We start from the raw sequence: 16,159 nt of genomic DNA, 5'->3' as shown, positions 1-16,159 counted from the left end.
TAGGTCCATATCCAGGCTACTCCTCCCACCCCAGATAGCTGGGACCAGCATTGGGTAATGACCTTTTTCTATTTGAAATCCCAACCAGAAACCCATTTTTTTGATCTGAGGTTTGACAGAAATAATTACTGGATAAAACTCAATGAGCCTTCTTCATTAGTATGCATGATGTATTTTCTGAAATCTAGTATGTTAAAATGACCTCTGACATCAAAAACTTGTTTTAGTGGATCCAACCAAAATAGTGAATTACCTTTCATTCAAGTTACCTCTTGGGCATATCTTGAGGAATTTTCCCTATTTACCTATATGATTGCTATGGGCATTGCAGCTCTCCTGCAATTGAAGACTTGAAGCAGTGTCTCGAATATACTGGACAACATTCAAAGCTCGTTGATTCATTTATTTCTTCATTGCAATATCGCTTACTTACTGCTGGTGCCTCAACAAATGACATATTACACCAATATGTTTCAACCATCAAAGCACTGCGTACAATAGATCCTACTGGTGTTTTCCTTGAAGCAGTTGGTGAACCAATAAGAGAATATTTAAGGGGAAGAAAAGATACCATTAAATGCATTGTTACCATGCTTACTGATGGGACCGGAGGAAATCCAAATGGACCTGGAAGTACTGGAGATAGCCTTCTTGAAGAGTTAAATAGAGATGAAGAAAATCAGGAGAATGCTGGTTGTGAAGATGATTTCAACCCTGATGACAAGCAAGCCTGGATCAATGCTGAGCGGTATGTTACTTAATTGTAGGTTATGGATTATGTTAATTTATTCTACGGATATCTTTTGGAGAGTTCCTATATTGTTAGAAAGTACATATTTGTAATGGGAGTTCTATTCTTGTTTTCAGCTGGGAGCCTGATCCAGTAGAGGCTGACCCACTAAAGGGTAGCAGAAACAGAAGGAAGATTGATATACTTGGAATGATAGTTGGCATCATAGGTTCAAAGGACCAACTAGTTAGTGAATATCGTGTTATGCTTGCTGAAAAACTTCTGAATAAATCTGATTATGATATTGATTCAGAGATCCGTACTCTAGAACTTCTTAAGGTGAAGTTCCTGTTGATATTGAACTCATTACTTGTAACTAGAAGTTTGCTCTTCTTTTTTTATCTGTTTGACTTGTGTATTAAGATGTTCATTTCCTGTTATCATTTTTCAGATACACTTTGGTGAGAGCAGCATGCAGAAGTGTGAAATTATGCTGAATGATTTGATTGACTCTAAGAGGACTAACACCAATATAAAAGCAACCATAAAACAGCCATTACAAAGAAGTACTTATTTTCTAAATATGCATTCACTCTCTGAACTTATCATTGAGTAGTTTAGTACAGTTGACACTTTTTACCAAGTAATCATATTTACCCATTGGAAATGTGCAAATATGATTTGTTTGTCTGTCCTCAGGTGCTGAGCAAGGAGAGGCTGTGTCTCTGGATCTTCTTGATGCTACAATCATATCATCAAACTTTTGGCCCCCAATCCAGGTATTATAGAACCATAGTTAATATAATTGATTCTAACTAGTACCAGGTTTTGGGACTGATAAAAGAGAAAAGAAAAGAAAGATTTTGTCTCAGAATAAAGATGTCCAACCTCATTAACAAAAAGCTTGTCCTTGTTGAAATGTCAATGCTCACCCTCTTAGACTTTATAATCAATGCACATTGATGAGCTATTTTCCTAGATAAAATTAGATTTGGAATATCCATGGATGAAGATAAGAATGAATGGAAGTTCGTGCTTGTAGCCCTTAGAATTATGATACTAGAAGGAAACGGGAAGTAAAATATTACTTGTATGTCAGTACTAAAGATCAATTTCACAGCACCACACTGATTCAATTGAAACATGCTCAATTGTCAGGAATATGTTTTCCGAAAAGATTAGCTGGTTGTTTCACTTGACTGGTAAATTCAGTATAGATATTTAAAGCCAATACCAAAGAGCTTTCAGCCTTTTACTAGTAAATGCCTTTTTATCAGCAAATGAAACTTTTACTAATTCATTAATTACTGATTAAAGTACAAGAGTTCTAGAATTTCAGCAATGTAGTGACCCAGATTACAACAGATTACAGTTTAGCCCAGAATAAAGTCAGTCTATCTGCTCCTTGTTTGGCTAGGATATCCACCAAACCATTTCCTGTCCTTTTTACCCATCCAAACTGAGAGTTAAACCTCCTTGCAAGTAAGTCAATTTCTCTGAAGATAAATTTGAGCTTCCAAGGTGCTCAACTAATTTGCTTTTCCCAAGATATGACCAGGAGTGAATCTCCTTCAATTTCCAATTTGGTTGCTCTAATCTGCTCAGCCATTTTCAAGCCTTGCAGGAGAGCCAGAGTTTCAGTCTGAATTATTGAGTCACCAATGCCTATTGGTCCTGAGAATAGTACCACAACTGCTCCTTGGTGATTTCTGAGTACTTCCCCCATACCTGCTCTTCCCAAGTTACCGAAGGAACTCCCATCAAAGTTCAGATTTAGTTTATTTGGTGCAGGTGGTTTCTAATCCATTTTCACATTTTCTCTGAGTGAATCTGTTTGTACCACTTCAGTCCAATTCCTTAGAATGTCATTTATAGAGACATTCCTGAAAAGTTCCATAGTTTTTACCCAATGTGTAGATCTGATTTTTATAGCTTCAATCACTTCTTCCTTTGATTTGCTTTTTTCAGAGAAGATTCTTTGATTTCTTTCCTCCTAGATAGTCCACAACCATTTTCCTAGGCGGGCCATATTTTTCTTCAATAGGTTTCCTATACCTTGGCCACCTTGTTCCTTGGGTTTGCAGACTTGTTCACATTTCACTAAATGGTCTCTCTTTTCTTCTCCTAGTTCCACAAAAAATCTCTCATTATCTTTTCTAACTATCTAGCTATTTTCACCAGGATCCTAAAAGAGGAAAGCAAATAAGTGGGCAAGCTTGCTAGGGTGGAATTTATCAAGGTTATTCTTTCCCCCAAGGATATACAACTTCTCTTCCCACGTAGCTAGCTTCTTAGTAAATCTCTCTAGAAGTAGTTTCCAGAAGCTTTTTGATTTTGGGTTTCCTCCCAAGGGCATACCTAGATACTCTAGACTCCAGTTTTTTACCTCATAGTCTAGTAAACTTGCCAAGGCCTGAATGTCACCCTCTTCCAAGTTTATTCCATCTACACAATTAACTTTTACTTTTGAAATCTGTTGGAAATTGTCCACTAAAGATTTTAGATTCCTCAAACTAAGTTCATCACAATTCTCACAAAAAATGATAATGTCATCTGCAAATTGCAAGTGAGACACCACTACCTCCGACCTACCCATCCTCCAACCCCTAAACTGATTTTCTTGATCAGCCTTGATGATTTGCCTACTAAAAACCTCAGCAACAAAGGTGAATAAGAAGGGGGATAAGGGGATCACCTTGTCTTAGTCCTCTTTTTGCCGGAAAGAAATCTTTTGCTACCCCATTTAAAAGGATTGAGAAGTGTGTCGAGCTAACACCACCTTTGGTCCACATTCTCCATCTTTCATCCAAGCCAATCTTTTCCAAGAGACTCAATAGGAAGGACCAGTCCACCATGCCATAAGCTTTTTCTAGATCCAGTTTACATATCAGACCTTTGCCTCTCTATTTTTTCTTTGCTGCCACACATTCATTTGCCACTAGGATTTGATCCACTATTTGTCTCCCTTCCACAAAAGCTTCTTGGTTCTGAGAGATGGACAAGGGCAAGGTAGTCTTTAGTCGAGCAGCGAGGACTTTAGAAATGCCTTTTGTATTGAAATCAGAACTTGCGAAGACAAATGCTGTTCAACTTTAGGAGAACTAATACAACTTACTAGCCAACTGCATGGAAGTTGTAGAAGAGAAAATTATGATGGAAATCAAGCTACAGGGACCTCTCAGATTGTGGGTAGATGCACTTTCTGTGTGGCAGTTAATTTGCACATGGTCTTCCATTCAATAGAAACATCAAGTGCATCTTTGGTTGTGTTCATGACTGTTTAAAAGCTTTTGTTAAATAGTTATGTACAGTTTCCTATCCAATTTCATAATGAAAAAAATACTACCATATTGCCCACCTTACCAAATCCATGACAATTCTAACGCATGCGCTCCAAAGCATTTTTGTCAGCAGAAATTTTTATTTGAAACAATACAGTACAGTGCTTTTTGAACACAATAAGCTTTTATACATGCATGCATGCATACATACATACATACATGTGTCAATGTACATATGTGCATATGTATATACTTACCCTTTACCTTTTTTCTTCCACAGCATATTCACTTTTTATTTATTTTTAATTCGTTATATATTTGAATTTCAGAATCGCATCAGAAAGTTTCGGTTGTGGAATCTCTTCACAATATTTCTGCTGAATTTTCTTTGAATTATGTGGAAATGACAGTATCTTGACACGTACATGTTCATGTCTTTCTTAATTATCAATTTCCTTTTAATATCTTTGATATTGGAATAATTTTGTCCCCATTAGTTCAATGGCCTTGGTGCACTAAATGACATCAGAGAAATGACAGGAAGAAACACTTAACATACCTGAGACTGTGGATCAATTGCTTTCTGATTATGCGAAAAGGTTTAATGAAATCAAGACTCCTCGGAAGCTACTGTGGAAGAAAAATCTTGGTACAGTTAAGGTTAGCCATTTGCAAAACTTGAAGAGAGAACTTATTGTCCATTTCCAAGATTGATATTATTTATGAGATGAAACTTGGAAAATAGAAGCTTGGGGAGATTATCTTGTATTACAGAAAACAAAATATGAAATTTTCTATTCTCTTTCCTCCATGAATATTCTGCTTACTTGTGTCAATTCTTCTGTTTCAGTTGGAGTTGCAATTTGAAGATCGAGCAGTGCAGTTCACAGTGGCTCCAGTGCATGCTGCAATCATCATGCAATTTCAAGATCAAACATGGTATATTGGAATTGATGCTTTTCCATGATTTTTCAAGTTATGTTCTAATAATATTTATATCATGTGTGTTCAGCTGGACATCTAAGAACCTTGCAGACACTATTGGGGTACCTGTGGATATACTAAATCGAAGGATAAACTTCTGGATAAGCAAAGTATGTCTGGTCGTTCTTTTTAATCAAGAAATAATTGTTGCTTACTGTTCTCTTCTGTTCTTTATTTGGGGGGCTGCACAGGGAATCATTGCAGAATCAGGTGCAGGGTCAGATGACCATACATTTACCCTTGTAGATGGCATGATTGATGCTAACAAGAATGGCATTAACAGTGGGACCTGTGAGGAGCTTCTAGCAGGTGATGAGGAGGGAGACAGATCTGTGGCCTCTGTTGAGGAGCAAATACTGAAAGAGATGACTGTATATGAGGTTTATGATCTGCACCTTTCATGATATACAGTTTTTGTGCAGCCTATTGTTTTGGGCTCAATTTTTATATCCATTCTAACTTAAATTCCATTTGTCTTAAATTTTTCTTCTTTTTTTCTTTCCCTCCCCATTTTCTTTGGACAATTGAAAAACAAATGGCACTACAGTTCTAGGGTATCTGTTGATTCACAGAAACATTGTCATCTTGTTTTATTGAGAAAACCATCTTTTTGCCATAATTTTAGCTTTATCTTAGTATTAAGAGCTTATATGATTTTAAATTTGTTTTGGTTTTTATATATAAGAAATCAGAGAAGGCTCATCTGTTTGTTTCTTTTTATTAAACAAGTTGATTGGTGTGTTGTTTAAAATAGGAGATATGATGATTGTTGCCTTTTAGAAGACTGATCATTTAAAAAAATTACAATCATGACTTCATAAAAGAGACATGTAAAATCTTTCCTATTTTCTTCTTGTCCATAATTTTTTGGACAACCTCTCTGTGTTGTCTATAGATTAACGTTATGGATAATATGGTCATATTTTATGCTGCCATCTAATAGCTCAATATCAGCCATTAAAGGATAACTCATTGCTTCTTGAGTAAGTTTTTCTTACTGAGAAGCAAGAAATTTATGTATTGTTAGTGTTGAATTCTTAAGAAACTTATACTTTAATTAATGAATACAAGTTTATGAAATGACCAACCAAAGAGATATGTGTTTATTAGATGGTTTCATCTAATAAATTTATTTATTCTTGCAGAAATTTATCATGGGGATGCTTACCAATTTTGGCAGCATGGCATTGGATCGAATTCATAATACTCTCAAGGTAACTAAAGGTCTTGATCAAAGTATTGTTATCCAGTGTTTGTGAACAAGAACCAGATGAATGAGTCTGATAAGGGTATTTCATCCAGATGTTCTGTGTAGCTGATCCTCCCTATGACAAGTCACTGCAGCAGCTGCAAAGCTTCTTGTCTGGTCTTGTGTCAGAGGAGAAGCTTGAATTGAGAGATGGTATGTACTTTCTGAAGAAGTAGCACAAGATCGAGGGACTGCATTAATGTAATTCAAAGATTTAAGTAAATGATCTGGGTAAGTATCCCTTGCATTCTAAGATTAGATTTGTTTTTAGACATGCTATTTGTTCCTTTGTGGTATAATCTTACAGTAACACATTCAGAAACAAAAACATAAAATTCTGTTATGTTTAGTTGTATCTCTATTGCTTCTACAATTTTTTTTTTTAATTTTCTGTGATTACATGAAGCTAATAATTGATTATTTGATGCTTGGATTGGTAACTTTTTATGCATGGAGAAAAAACAGTTGAGCTGCCTTGAGGGGGGAAATAGGAATTAAAGATTGAGGACTCAGGTTGGGTAGTTTGTGCTGGAAGATCATGTTACATTCACCACCAGTCTAAAATTTGGTTGCCCTCTTCTCATTATGTGATTGTGGACCATGTTGGCCAGTCTGCTGCTTAGGACTGCTGAGAAGTCGTATACCAGTTAAGGATTGATTTAAGTCAGTTTTATCTTCAGCAACTCAATGGCAGATAAAGGCCACTACCCAATGGCAGATTGGCAGATGTGGTGCATTTACTTGAGGAACCTGTGATAATTTCTATATATCATGCTTCTGGTAATTGTAATCTTGATTATGAGACTTGTTTACTGAAGGCATTGTTGTATTAATATTCATCAGTACAGTAGTACTTGGTACTTGTATATTTACATTAGGAGTTCATATATTGCAGTGCTGTAATGTGCTTTAGATGGAAGTTGGAATATGATTGCTTGAGTGAACCAAGTCCCCGGAAGGATAATATCAATTCAAAGCAACTAAAATTGTATCTAACGTTGATGGTGTTTTTGAAAGCGTGCAAAATTTTCAGGAACGCTGGTGGTGCAGGGGGAAGTCCAAGAATTTGGTATATAAAATATTGCTGCACGCATGTTGTCCACTGTGTATGCAGTAGATAGTTGGATTGAGCTTCTTGGCTTGGGCTATGGCTATGTCTGTACGAAGATACAAGACAATTAGTAACCGAGCCTGAGAACCCTCCCTTGACCATTTGATGGGTCTCAATTCGCAGTTGGTGTGGATCAAAAGCCTTGTGATGTTCAACCTCTACCTCACCTGTTCCAACGTCAGAGTCCAGAATTTTTAGTGAACAATACCGCACCGCTACCTAACCTTTATTTATTAGTTTTGCTGCGATCAAGCAAAGCACCACCGAAAGTGGGCGAGAAGTTCCATATTTCTTACATTACATATGGAGCCAGAACCTCAGACCTTAGAAATAGCTAAATACATATTCTTTTATGTATTGAAATTTGGTATTTGCTTTCATATTATGTTTTTGCACCTAGGCTGTTCGTTTGCGGTGCAAACCTGAACCATATACAATTTTTACACCTGGTTCAATTTTGTATCCATTTGTTTGTAACTATTATTTTTGCATTCCAATCTGATGCAAAATTTGTACTTTTTTTTTTTTGGGTCTCATTGCACTAACAATGCACATTTTTTGCATCCTAAACATTGTATGCAAAATTTGTACATCCCTCCTACAATTCTCTCATATAAAGTGGGGTCACATGATCTTGCTTCTTACCTCACTCCCCAAACCAATAATCCCTCCTATCCCATTTTCTTTCTTATGAGGAACACATCTTTTCTCACGAGCAAGACAAAAGTCAAATCTGGAGTAAAAATAAATTAGAATTTACACAACTTATTTGCACTTGCATGCATTTACACAAGTTTGGATCTGCTCACAATAAAAACTGTTCCATCATGATCTGTGTCCACACCGCAGACATGGTGAGCCCCGTCTCATTGGGAGATGTATACACAGATCATGTTAGAAGTGTATCACTGCATTGGGAAAGTTTATTTATTTATTTTTGTGAGCACATTCCGTCTCAATTTGCACCAGTGCAATTTTTATTTGGACTGTCATTCATTTGTTTTAAGCATGAACGTGTTTGGTTCGCAGGAAAGACTACATACGCTACAACAATTGAATTTGATTTGCAGATATGGGCCTAATGGTTATAGGTTAGCTGGACCTTCCTGTGACTTGGCCTAGGTTTGAAGAATTGACACCCACAAATGAATGGGTCCGAGCCAAGACATTGGTTATCTCAGGAATGATCATTGTCGGTAGACTGTTGTATCATCTGGAGTTTATCAGGGCTTCACTTGTTTAAAATTGTTCACCGTTCCATTACACCCTGATCCTGTAAGATCAGGCGGTTATGATCTAATCTTCCGAACATAACTTTTTCTTCGCGAGATCTACGTGATAAGACCCAACTGATGGTGGATCAGATGATTCAAGCATATGGGACAGGTGGCAAGTTATAGGTCATTCTATACGGAGTTAAAATTCATTCCCTCGGTACGTTTAACGAGTGGACGTGGACGTGGACGTGGATGTGGAGAATATGGTCTACAGTGTTGGAGCGCATGTGCGGACAGAACTGCTTCGACTCGATTCTTTTGGAGTGCGGTCAGGGCTTAGGGTGTCGTGATCTTGCAATGGGAGTTGTCACGCCAACGCCATCGGTTGCGGAGAGAGAGTGTCCTATTGACGCGATAAAAGCGTTGTGGATTACATCCACGTATGTCCAATAGTCTCTTCATCCTCTATCGTTCATCTTTACCCTAAATCCCCTTCCTAGTTGACAGACAATCCATACATATGCCATCAAAATTCAGAAATAACAAAACAAAACAATAAATAGATAAGAGAGAGAAGACCTATTACAATTCTTTCTAGAGAGACAGACAGAGAGAGTGTATAAAAATAATTCCATGCCATCCCTAACGTCTTTGGTGACGCTGCTATCACTGCTGTGGAGAGTCGTGTTTTGCTTGGCTGAAGCCGCTGCTGATTTCTTTACTCGGAGGTTTTGAACGGGGTTTCATCGGTTTTCTTTTTCATCTTTTCTAATTTCGGGGGTCTATAAGTCTATATTTATTTTTATGTTCCATTCATTCATGCAATCAATCTCATCACTGAGCCGGCCTGAAGCAAAGATTCAATAAAGACGAAGCATTTAGGCGATTAGGTTTCAGGTGAGGGATAATAATTTCATTGTTTAGTTTAACATTCCTTCCTCCTTGTGATTAGAATGCCTCACTCAATACAATACACTTCCATCCACTCTATCTCTTTGAACTAAAACCCAATAAGAATCTCTTACTCTTAATTTTCTTTTTTTTTTTTTTATTGCTCTTTACTTTTCCGCCCTGGAGGGGGTTAAATTGATCTGCTTTAACAGGGGCCCGAGAATGGCCGAATTTGGGAAGACGCAGTGCCATTGCAACCGTGAAGAGCGCGTTTTCTTGAGCAGTTTTCATTCTTTCACATAAAAGATAGAATAAATTAATTTTGCATCCCAATAAGAGAAAGGAAGAAAGCGTGATTAAGATTAATTTCATATAGTATTTGCTTCTTTTAACTTTGCATGTAGCAGAGGATGATGGGGGGAGGAGGATCAATTGTCCATACAAGAGACCTTGAGAATTGAGACCCCCCCCCAAAAGGGATTTTTTTTTTTTTGTCCTTGCCTATTATTTCTTATTAATCATGATAATTATCGAAGGTCTTAATGAAGTTCCGGTTGGTACAGTACAAATCTCAAAACTTTGCCCAATTCAATCGTTTATTAACTGAAACAGCGAAACTTTTGATCAAGAAGGTACTCTCATTTATGATTTATTCATTCAAAATTTCAAAATCAAATCATTACAAGATGAGAGAACGAATACTTGTTTCTTACGAAAAGAAAAAGTCCCCCGACTCCCCCGGTCCCCGAGTTCCCAGTTCCTGATTTCCACGTATTTTCGGTATACCCAGTTACGTATTCTTGCCCCTTCACGTATTTTGTTAACGTGGGATTCTTCAAAGTCTGGAAACAAAGGAGATCAATTGCGTTGACAAAAAACCTAATTTGTATTTACTATATATCCCATGAAGAAATATTTGCATCATGATCATATGACTGACAGTTGTCCCTTGCATTTATTAATCGCGAACCCAAGCTCCAAAAAGAAAGAGTTCTATGGTCCGAGGAAGTTTTGTAGGAAGATATTTAAAGAATTTATTATTACTAAGAATTCGGTATTGCCGTTTTGTTATTCATCTTAAACAGTGAATTTGGAGCCCAACATGAAAAGAAAAGGGGGGGGGGGGGGGGGGGGGGGGGCGGACTAGCTATTACGTAGTTTTATTGTATACCCTGTTCAGAATTCAGATCTCTAATTCAGTTTTAATTATCATGTTTCAGGAAATAAATAAAAGCTAGCTACTACAACAAATGAGAAAAGCGACAAGAGGGTTTGTTAAGAAGCCCAGGCCAAAGAGATGGCCAAGAAGATGGCAGGCAAGGAGAGCTCCCCATCATTTCACCACGACAAATAAGTTGAAGAAAGCACAGTATCAGTATGCCCTCCTCCATGTCCCCAGCGCTCCACTTAACACCACGTCCTACATTATCAAAGCCAAGGAAACAAACCACCACCCTGTCACCTCTTCTTCTCCCCTTCACAACGATTCCGATGGGTTCCATTTATCTTCTTTCAACGGCTATGGCTCCATGAAAGGACTTCTGGGGTTGTGCCAATGGAGCGAAGAAACAGGCGAGTCAGTCTCATCGAGCTGTCAGAGAGTGGAAGAGGAAGAGGAAGAGGAGGGAATGATGGATGGTCTGGTGCATTGGCAGCCACAGAAGAACTCTAGGATCATTTTACCAAAATTACTAGCTCTAAGGATCAGAAAACAAGGAGATCAAATTGCACATCTGGAAGAAGAGAGCCTGATGATGAAGGAGAGGGTGATGTGCCTGGAAAGAGAACTGGACGGACTTAAACACAGGGTCAAGATACTTGAACTTACCAATCATGCAATGAGCGTTGTCCGTGTTTGTTCTTGCGACGCCTCTTCTGCTTAAAGAGTTAAAGAGTTAGATATATTCATCCATTCATTAAATTACCACTTCTACCTGATATTTGATTTACATATTTTGCCAAGTGGAAAGAACGGATGACATGGCAGGTTTAGGAAATACGTGGACTCATTTTGTTGGGCAAACATATCATCTAGAAAGTCGTGTAAGAGAAAATTAATTATGACGGATGCATATGGTCTCAGCCCATGGCTCTAAGCCAGAACGGGCTTATTAGGTTTTCCTGATCGAACTCACTCAATTTTAGGGGTGTCAATTGGACTGGATTTGGTCCAATCCAATCCAATGAATATTTTAGACCATTTTGGATCGGTCTAATTTAATGTCTGGACTGTCCAATCTATTCAAATTTGTGTTAATTTAGATTAGTTCTAACCTAAAGTTGGTTCATTCACACCTATATTCTTATCTTTTATCCTTGGACTAAATATTGGCTCAATCCAACTCAATCCAATATAAATTTATTACGAATAAATCAGGTCCAATTTGATTCAATAAATATTTTTGACATTAAATCTGGACTGGTCCAATTCAATGCCTTGTTGGTTCATCCAGTCCGTCCAAATTGATGTTGGTTTGAATGGGGTCCAATCCAAAATCAGTCCATTGACACCCCTACCCATCAAATGTGATTGTAAACTGTAAAGCATTCATTCCCCAGTCACCACCCAGGCCCAGGTGTCTCCAAACCAGTCTTGATCTGCGGACCACAAAATGCTGTGCATAATATACCATACAATCGCACATGGGAACATCTCCTATTCTCCTGTACTATTTGTTGTCAATTATGGGGAGACCCAAGGCTCCATTTGGGAAGAGCACAAATGTAAATGTGTTCGGTACAAATACAAATGCAGTCATTTACATGAACCATGCATATTTGTATTTGCATTCTTCTCAAAACTAGTTCAATGCATATTTGTATTTGCATTCTTCTCAAAACTAGTTTAATGCATATTTGTAGGCATTAATATAAATGCATTCATATTAAAAAGGGTAAAATACTTATTCCTCCCTTGGCATTTCTGAAATGTACTTATACCTCCTCTCACCTTTAAAAGTTGCAAAGACCTGAGTGAAAAATTCCCAAACTACCCTTGTGTGTTTACCAGAAAAGTTAAAGTTTCATATTATCAAAATTACCCCTCTAGGCTTATTATTCTGCCATCACTTGAAATAATTCCCGCTTAGTTCCTATTTTCCAGGTCTGCCGCCCAACTCAATATTCTCAAGGATCCTACAAAAACCCTGTGTTCAAACAAAGAATACCTACTTGTTGAAGGTGATTTCACACAATTTTCTGAGTTTACTTTGATCTTTTTTTGTTTAAGTTTTTAGAGGTAGCATTTTTTCATGCGTTGAATACATTGTTTAACCTAAGCTTTTTGCGTTTTTCTATTATTGATTTTTCTTGATCTATTATTGTTTATATAGCAAACAGGGCGAGTAAAAGGTATATATAGATTCTACTTGAGTCTAGAACAGATCATACCTTGTTTTGTTATTTATATAGGCAACTTCACTGTTTGTTTAATACCTGGGTCTACTCATACATGATGAGTCCTTTTTATTTTTATTTTTTGTTGCAGAATGTTTGATGGTACAGAAGTCTTTTTCTCTGTTAAAGAAAATTTTCCTTCTGTTTAATGCCGTTTAGTATTAAGATACTTATACTGTAGGAGACAGAGGCCCCTTACCCTATTGTTTCTCTATTGGTGTCAACTGTGAACACTTTAATATATTTAGCATGCCAGTGGTCTCTCAACTGATAGGTGTTTGATGATGGTCCTTAACCATGGTCCATTGGCATAACATAAAGACTGAAACAGCCCCTTATAAGCAAAGAAAAGACACCCTGCAAGTTAAGAGTAACTCATAATGCATGGTAGATTATAAAACTAATGTCAAACCTTGCTATATTTTTTAGTGAAATAAGTATAAGATCCAATACGCAGTAGTTGCCCTTGGAGCAAAGGGAGAAGTAGAATTGTTTTGTTGTCTTATACAAATCTTATGTATTTATGTATGTTAGACAGGATACTAAATAGCATGGGAGACATTAATGTTGGGGGAGGACTAGGTGGTTTTGATGACAGCAATGTTGGTGGGTTGGTTGTTGACAATGTTGATGGAGCAGAAGAGGACTTTAGTGAAGAAAATTTTGACCCCAACTATGATATTAGTGATAGTGAGGAAGGTGAAGACGATAATGACAGTGAAGACCTTGATCTTGAGTTTGAGAACGAGGGAATTGAAAGTGGGGACTGTGCCAACAATTATTTGTCTGATTATGAGCCAACTTCTGAATATGAAAGTTTAGTTGGTTCAGATGATGAGGATACAGAAGGCCAGAAATTGTGTTTAACATAGAGGATCCAGAGCTAGAAGTCAGTATGGTCTTTCCAACAGTTAAAGAATTCAGAGATGCTCTTCCAGAGCATTCAATCATTAAAGGTTTTCAAATTGTTTGTATTAAGAATGAAAAATCTCGAGTAACTGCTTGTTGTGCAAATAATGAGTGTAAGTGGCGCATACATGCTTCTCCGCTCCAAGAGGGCACTTACTGCATAAAGACATTGCGCAATTGCCCCCGTGTTTTCCGAAATAAGCTGACAACAAATACATGGTTGGCATAAAAAATAGGGGACAAACTACGTAATGTCCCAACATGGAAATTGTAGTCAATTATGTCTGAATTGAAAAGTACATATGACATTGAAATTTCAAAGGCAAAAGTGTTTAGAGCAATTAGGAAGGCAATGAAAAAGGTTGAAGGTTGTCATTCAGTAAGTTGCCTCGGTATTGTCAAGCAATATTACAAACAAACCCTGGAAGTGTGGCAAGGTTGCATGTAGACAGAGTTATCAATAATTCACAAGCTATTTTCAAGAGAGTATTTCTCTGTTTTGCTGCTAATGCGTAGAGGGGCGATGGATGGATGTAGAAAAGTTGTTGGTTTGGATGGATGTCATCTAAAGGGCCCATATGGTGGGGTCATGTTGACAGCAGTATGTTTGGATGCAAATAATAGCATTTTCCCAATTGGTCTTGTTGTGGTGGAAGTAGAAGCAAAACCAAGTTGGACTTGGTTTTTAATTCAATTTAGGGATGCCATGGACATAGATGATGGGGTAGGTTAGACTTTCATCTCTGATCGACAGAAGGTAAAGCATTTTCCTTTTACGTGCATTCTTTTTATTATAAGTACAAATTACTTTTACAATATATATATATATATATATATATATATATATATATATATATAATGTCATAGGGTTTGCTTGATGCTGTCCATGACATTATGCCTAGTGCAGAGCAGCGGTTTTGTGTAAGGCATTTGTATGCCAATTTCAAGTTAGCGCACAAGGGTATGGCACTAAGGGATGCAGCAAGGGCTTATACAGTTAAAGACTTTAATGAGGCAATGTTGAAGTTGAAAAGTTGTAGTCAACCAGCTTGAGAGTGGGTGGAGGACGTACCTCCAAAATGTTGGAGTAGGCATGCTTTTAGCACTAGTGCAAAGAGTGATGACTTAACTAACAATATGTCTGAATCCTTCAACAAGTGAATAATGGAAGCTAGGTACAAGCCCATAGTGTCTCTTTTTGAGTGCATAAGGAGAAATTGGGTGGTCAAGGCAATGGGCAGATATGAAAAGGTTTCAAATGACAACAATGTTCTTCCAAAGATTGCAAAGTGGGTTTCCAAGCAAAGACATTTTGCAAGGTATTATTCTAACAATTACATTTTTATTCTTGCAAAATTCAATTAAACATTATTTTTGTTTTTTGTATATGGGAATTGTCAAGTGTTGAGAGCTATAGAAACTGAATATGAAGTGCAATGTAATGGGATTTGGAATAGTGTGAAGTTACAAGACTCTACATGTACATGTCGATTCTGGGATATTAGTGGAATCCCTTGTCGACATGCAGTGGCCGTAACTATTCATAGGAGAGAGAGAGAGAGCATAGAAGAATACTTCAATGTGTGTTGAGACTCAAACAAAATGTTTAGAGGCTCACACTCCAAAGGTTCATCCTATTTCAGATGAGAAAATTTGGCCTCTTAGCACATGGGATACTTACTATACATGCACCCCCACTAAGAAGACAACGTGGTAGACCAAGAGTGTGTAGGCGTAAAGCACCAGATGAAGGAACATCAACTCGTAGTCAAATCCCATTAAGTCTCCGTAGAGCAACCGGGTCACCTAAACATGTAAGATGCACTAAATGGGTCACAATAGTAGGACTTGCAAAGCTCCAAATCCGATAAGTAAGAAAAGGTCTAAGGTGTCTAGTTTAGATACATCATCAAGACAGCCAAGACAGGTAGGTACATACATTCCTTAATAGTTAAATAGCATGACTATAAACATATCAGAGAAACCTAATATGTATTGTATTTCTTAACAAAATTAGGAGCACGTGGGTGGTGGAGCAAATGGAGCATCCCCTTGCATGTTACAATTCAGCACAATAGCATACGGGTAACACACAACTCATTCTTAACCCACATTATATATATAAAACAAACATATGTTAAATGCATTGTTGTCAAATTGCAGGTCTTGCGGGAACAAAGTATTCTAAATTTGAATTACTCTCTCAGCCGGGATCACAATCATACTTGCAAGGATAGGAACAACATAATGCATCCTTTTGTTCATTTAGTATTTTGCTACTTGAAAATTTGAACTGAATATGATTTGATTTGTAGACTCACCACAATTTGATTAACAACTTATGTTTCTCATTTAGTACCAAGAACAATGATGGGATGGAAGGAAGTTAGT

The 16,159-nt window shown here is 37.3% G+C and overlaps 1 protein-coding gene and 1 long non-coding RNA gene across 6 annotated transcripts in view; both read left to right on the top strand.

Moving 5' to 3' along the window:
• LOC104598085 (anaphase-promoting complex subunit 2-like) overlaps nt 1-6,475 on the top strand; it is a 49,252-nt gene extending 42,777 nt beyond the window's left edge. For all 3 annotated transcript variants that reach the window (XM_088904340.1, XM_010259985.3, XM_088904341.1), the window contains 10 exons: nt 332-748; nt 868-1,069; nt 1,182-1,296; nt 1,430-1,509; nt 4,552-4,671; nt 4,862-4,950; nt 5,024-5,105; nt 5,187-5,375; nt 6,141-6,209; nt 6,298-6,475. In XM_088904340.1, coding sequence (XP_088760466.1) covers nt 332-748; nt 868-1,069; nt 1,182-1,296; nt 1,430-1,509; nt 4,552-4,671; nt 4,862-4,950; nt 5,024-5,105; nt 5,187-5,375; nt 6,141-6,209; nt 6,298-6,420 — 1,486 coding nt within the window. In that variant the 3' untranslated portion in view covers nt 6,421-6,475. The remainder of the gene's footprint in view (nt 1-331; nt 749-867; nt 1,070-1,181; nt 1,297-1,429; nt 1,510-4,551; nt 4,672-4,861; nt 4,951-5,023; nt 5,106-5,186; nt 5,376-6,140; nt 6,210-6,297) is intronic.
• Nucleotides 6,476-8,958: 2,483 nt separating this feature from the next.
• On the top strand, nt 8,959-16,159 carry LOC104598086 (uncharacterized). 3 transcript variants are annotated; one of them, XR_016085325.1, is made up of 4 exons: nt 8,963-9,469; nt 10,684-15,087; nt 15,786-15,853; nt 15,932-16,157. It is a non-coding gene; the product is annotated as an uncharacterized LOC104598086 (long non-coding RNA). The 3 variants fall into 3 exon arrangements; XR_016085326.1 differs by having other exon boundaries at nt 8,996-9,469; nt 10,684-12,643; nt 15,932-16,142; XR_016085324.1 differs by having other exon boundaries at nt 8,959-9,469; nt 10,684-15,853; nt 15,932-16,159.

This window comes from Nelumbo nucifera, chromosome 4 (genome assembly GCF_055504915.1).
Source record: "Nelumbo nucifera cultivar China Antique chromosome 4, China Antique-T2T, whole genome shotgun sequence".
NCBI lineage: Eukaryota > Viridiplantae > Streptophyta > Magnoliopsida > Proteales > Nelumbonaceae > Nelumbo > Nelumbo nucifera.
This window is presented reverse-complemented; position numbering and strand designations above follow the sequence as displayed.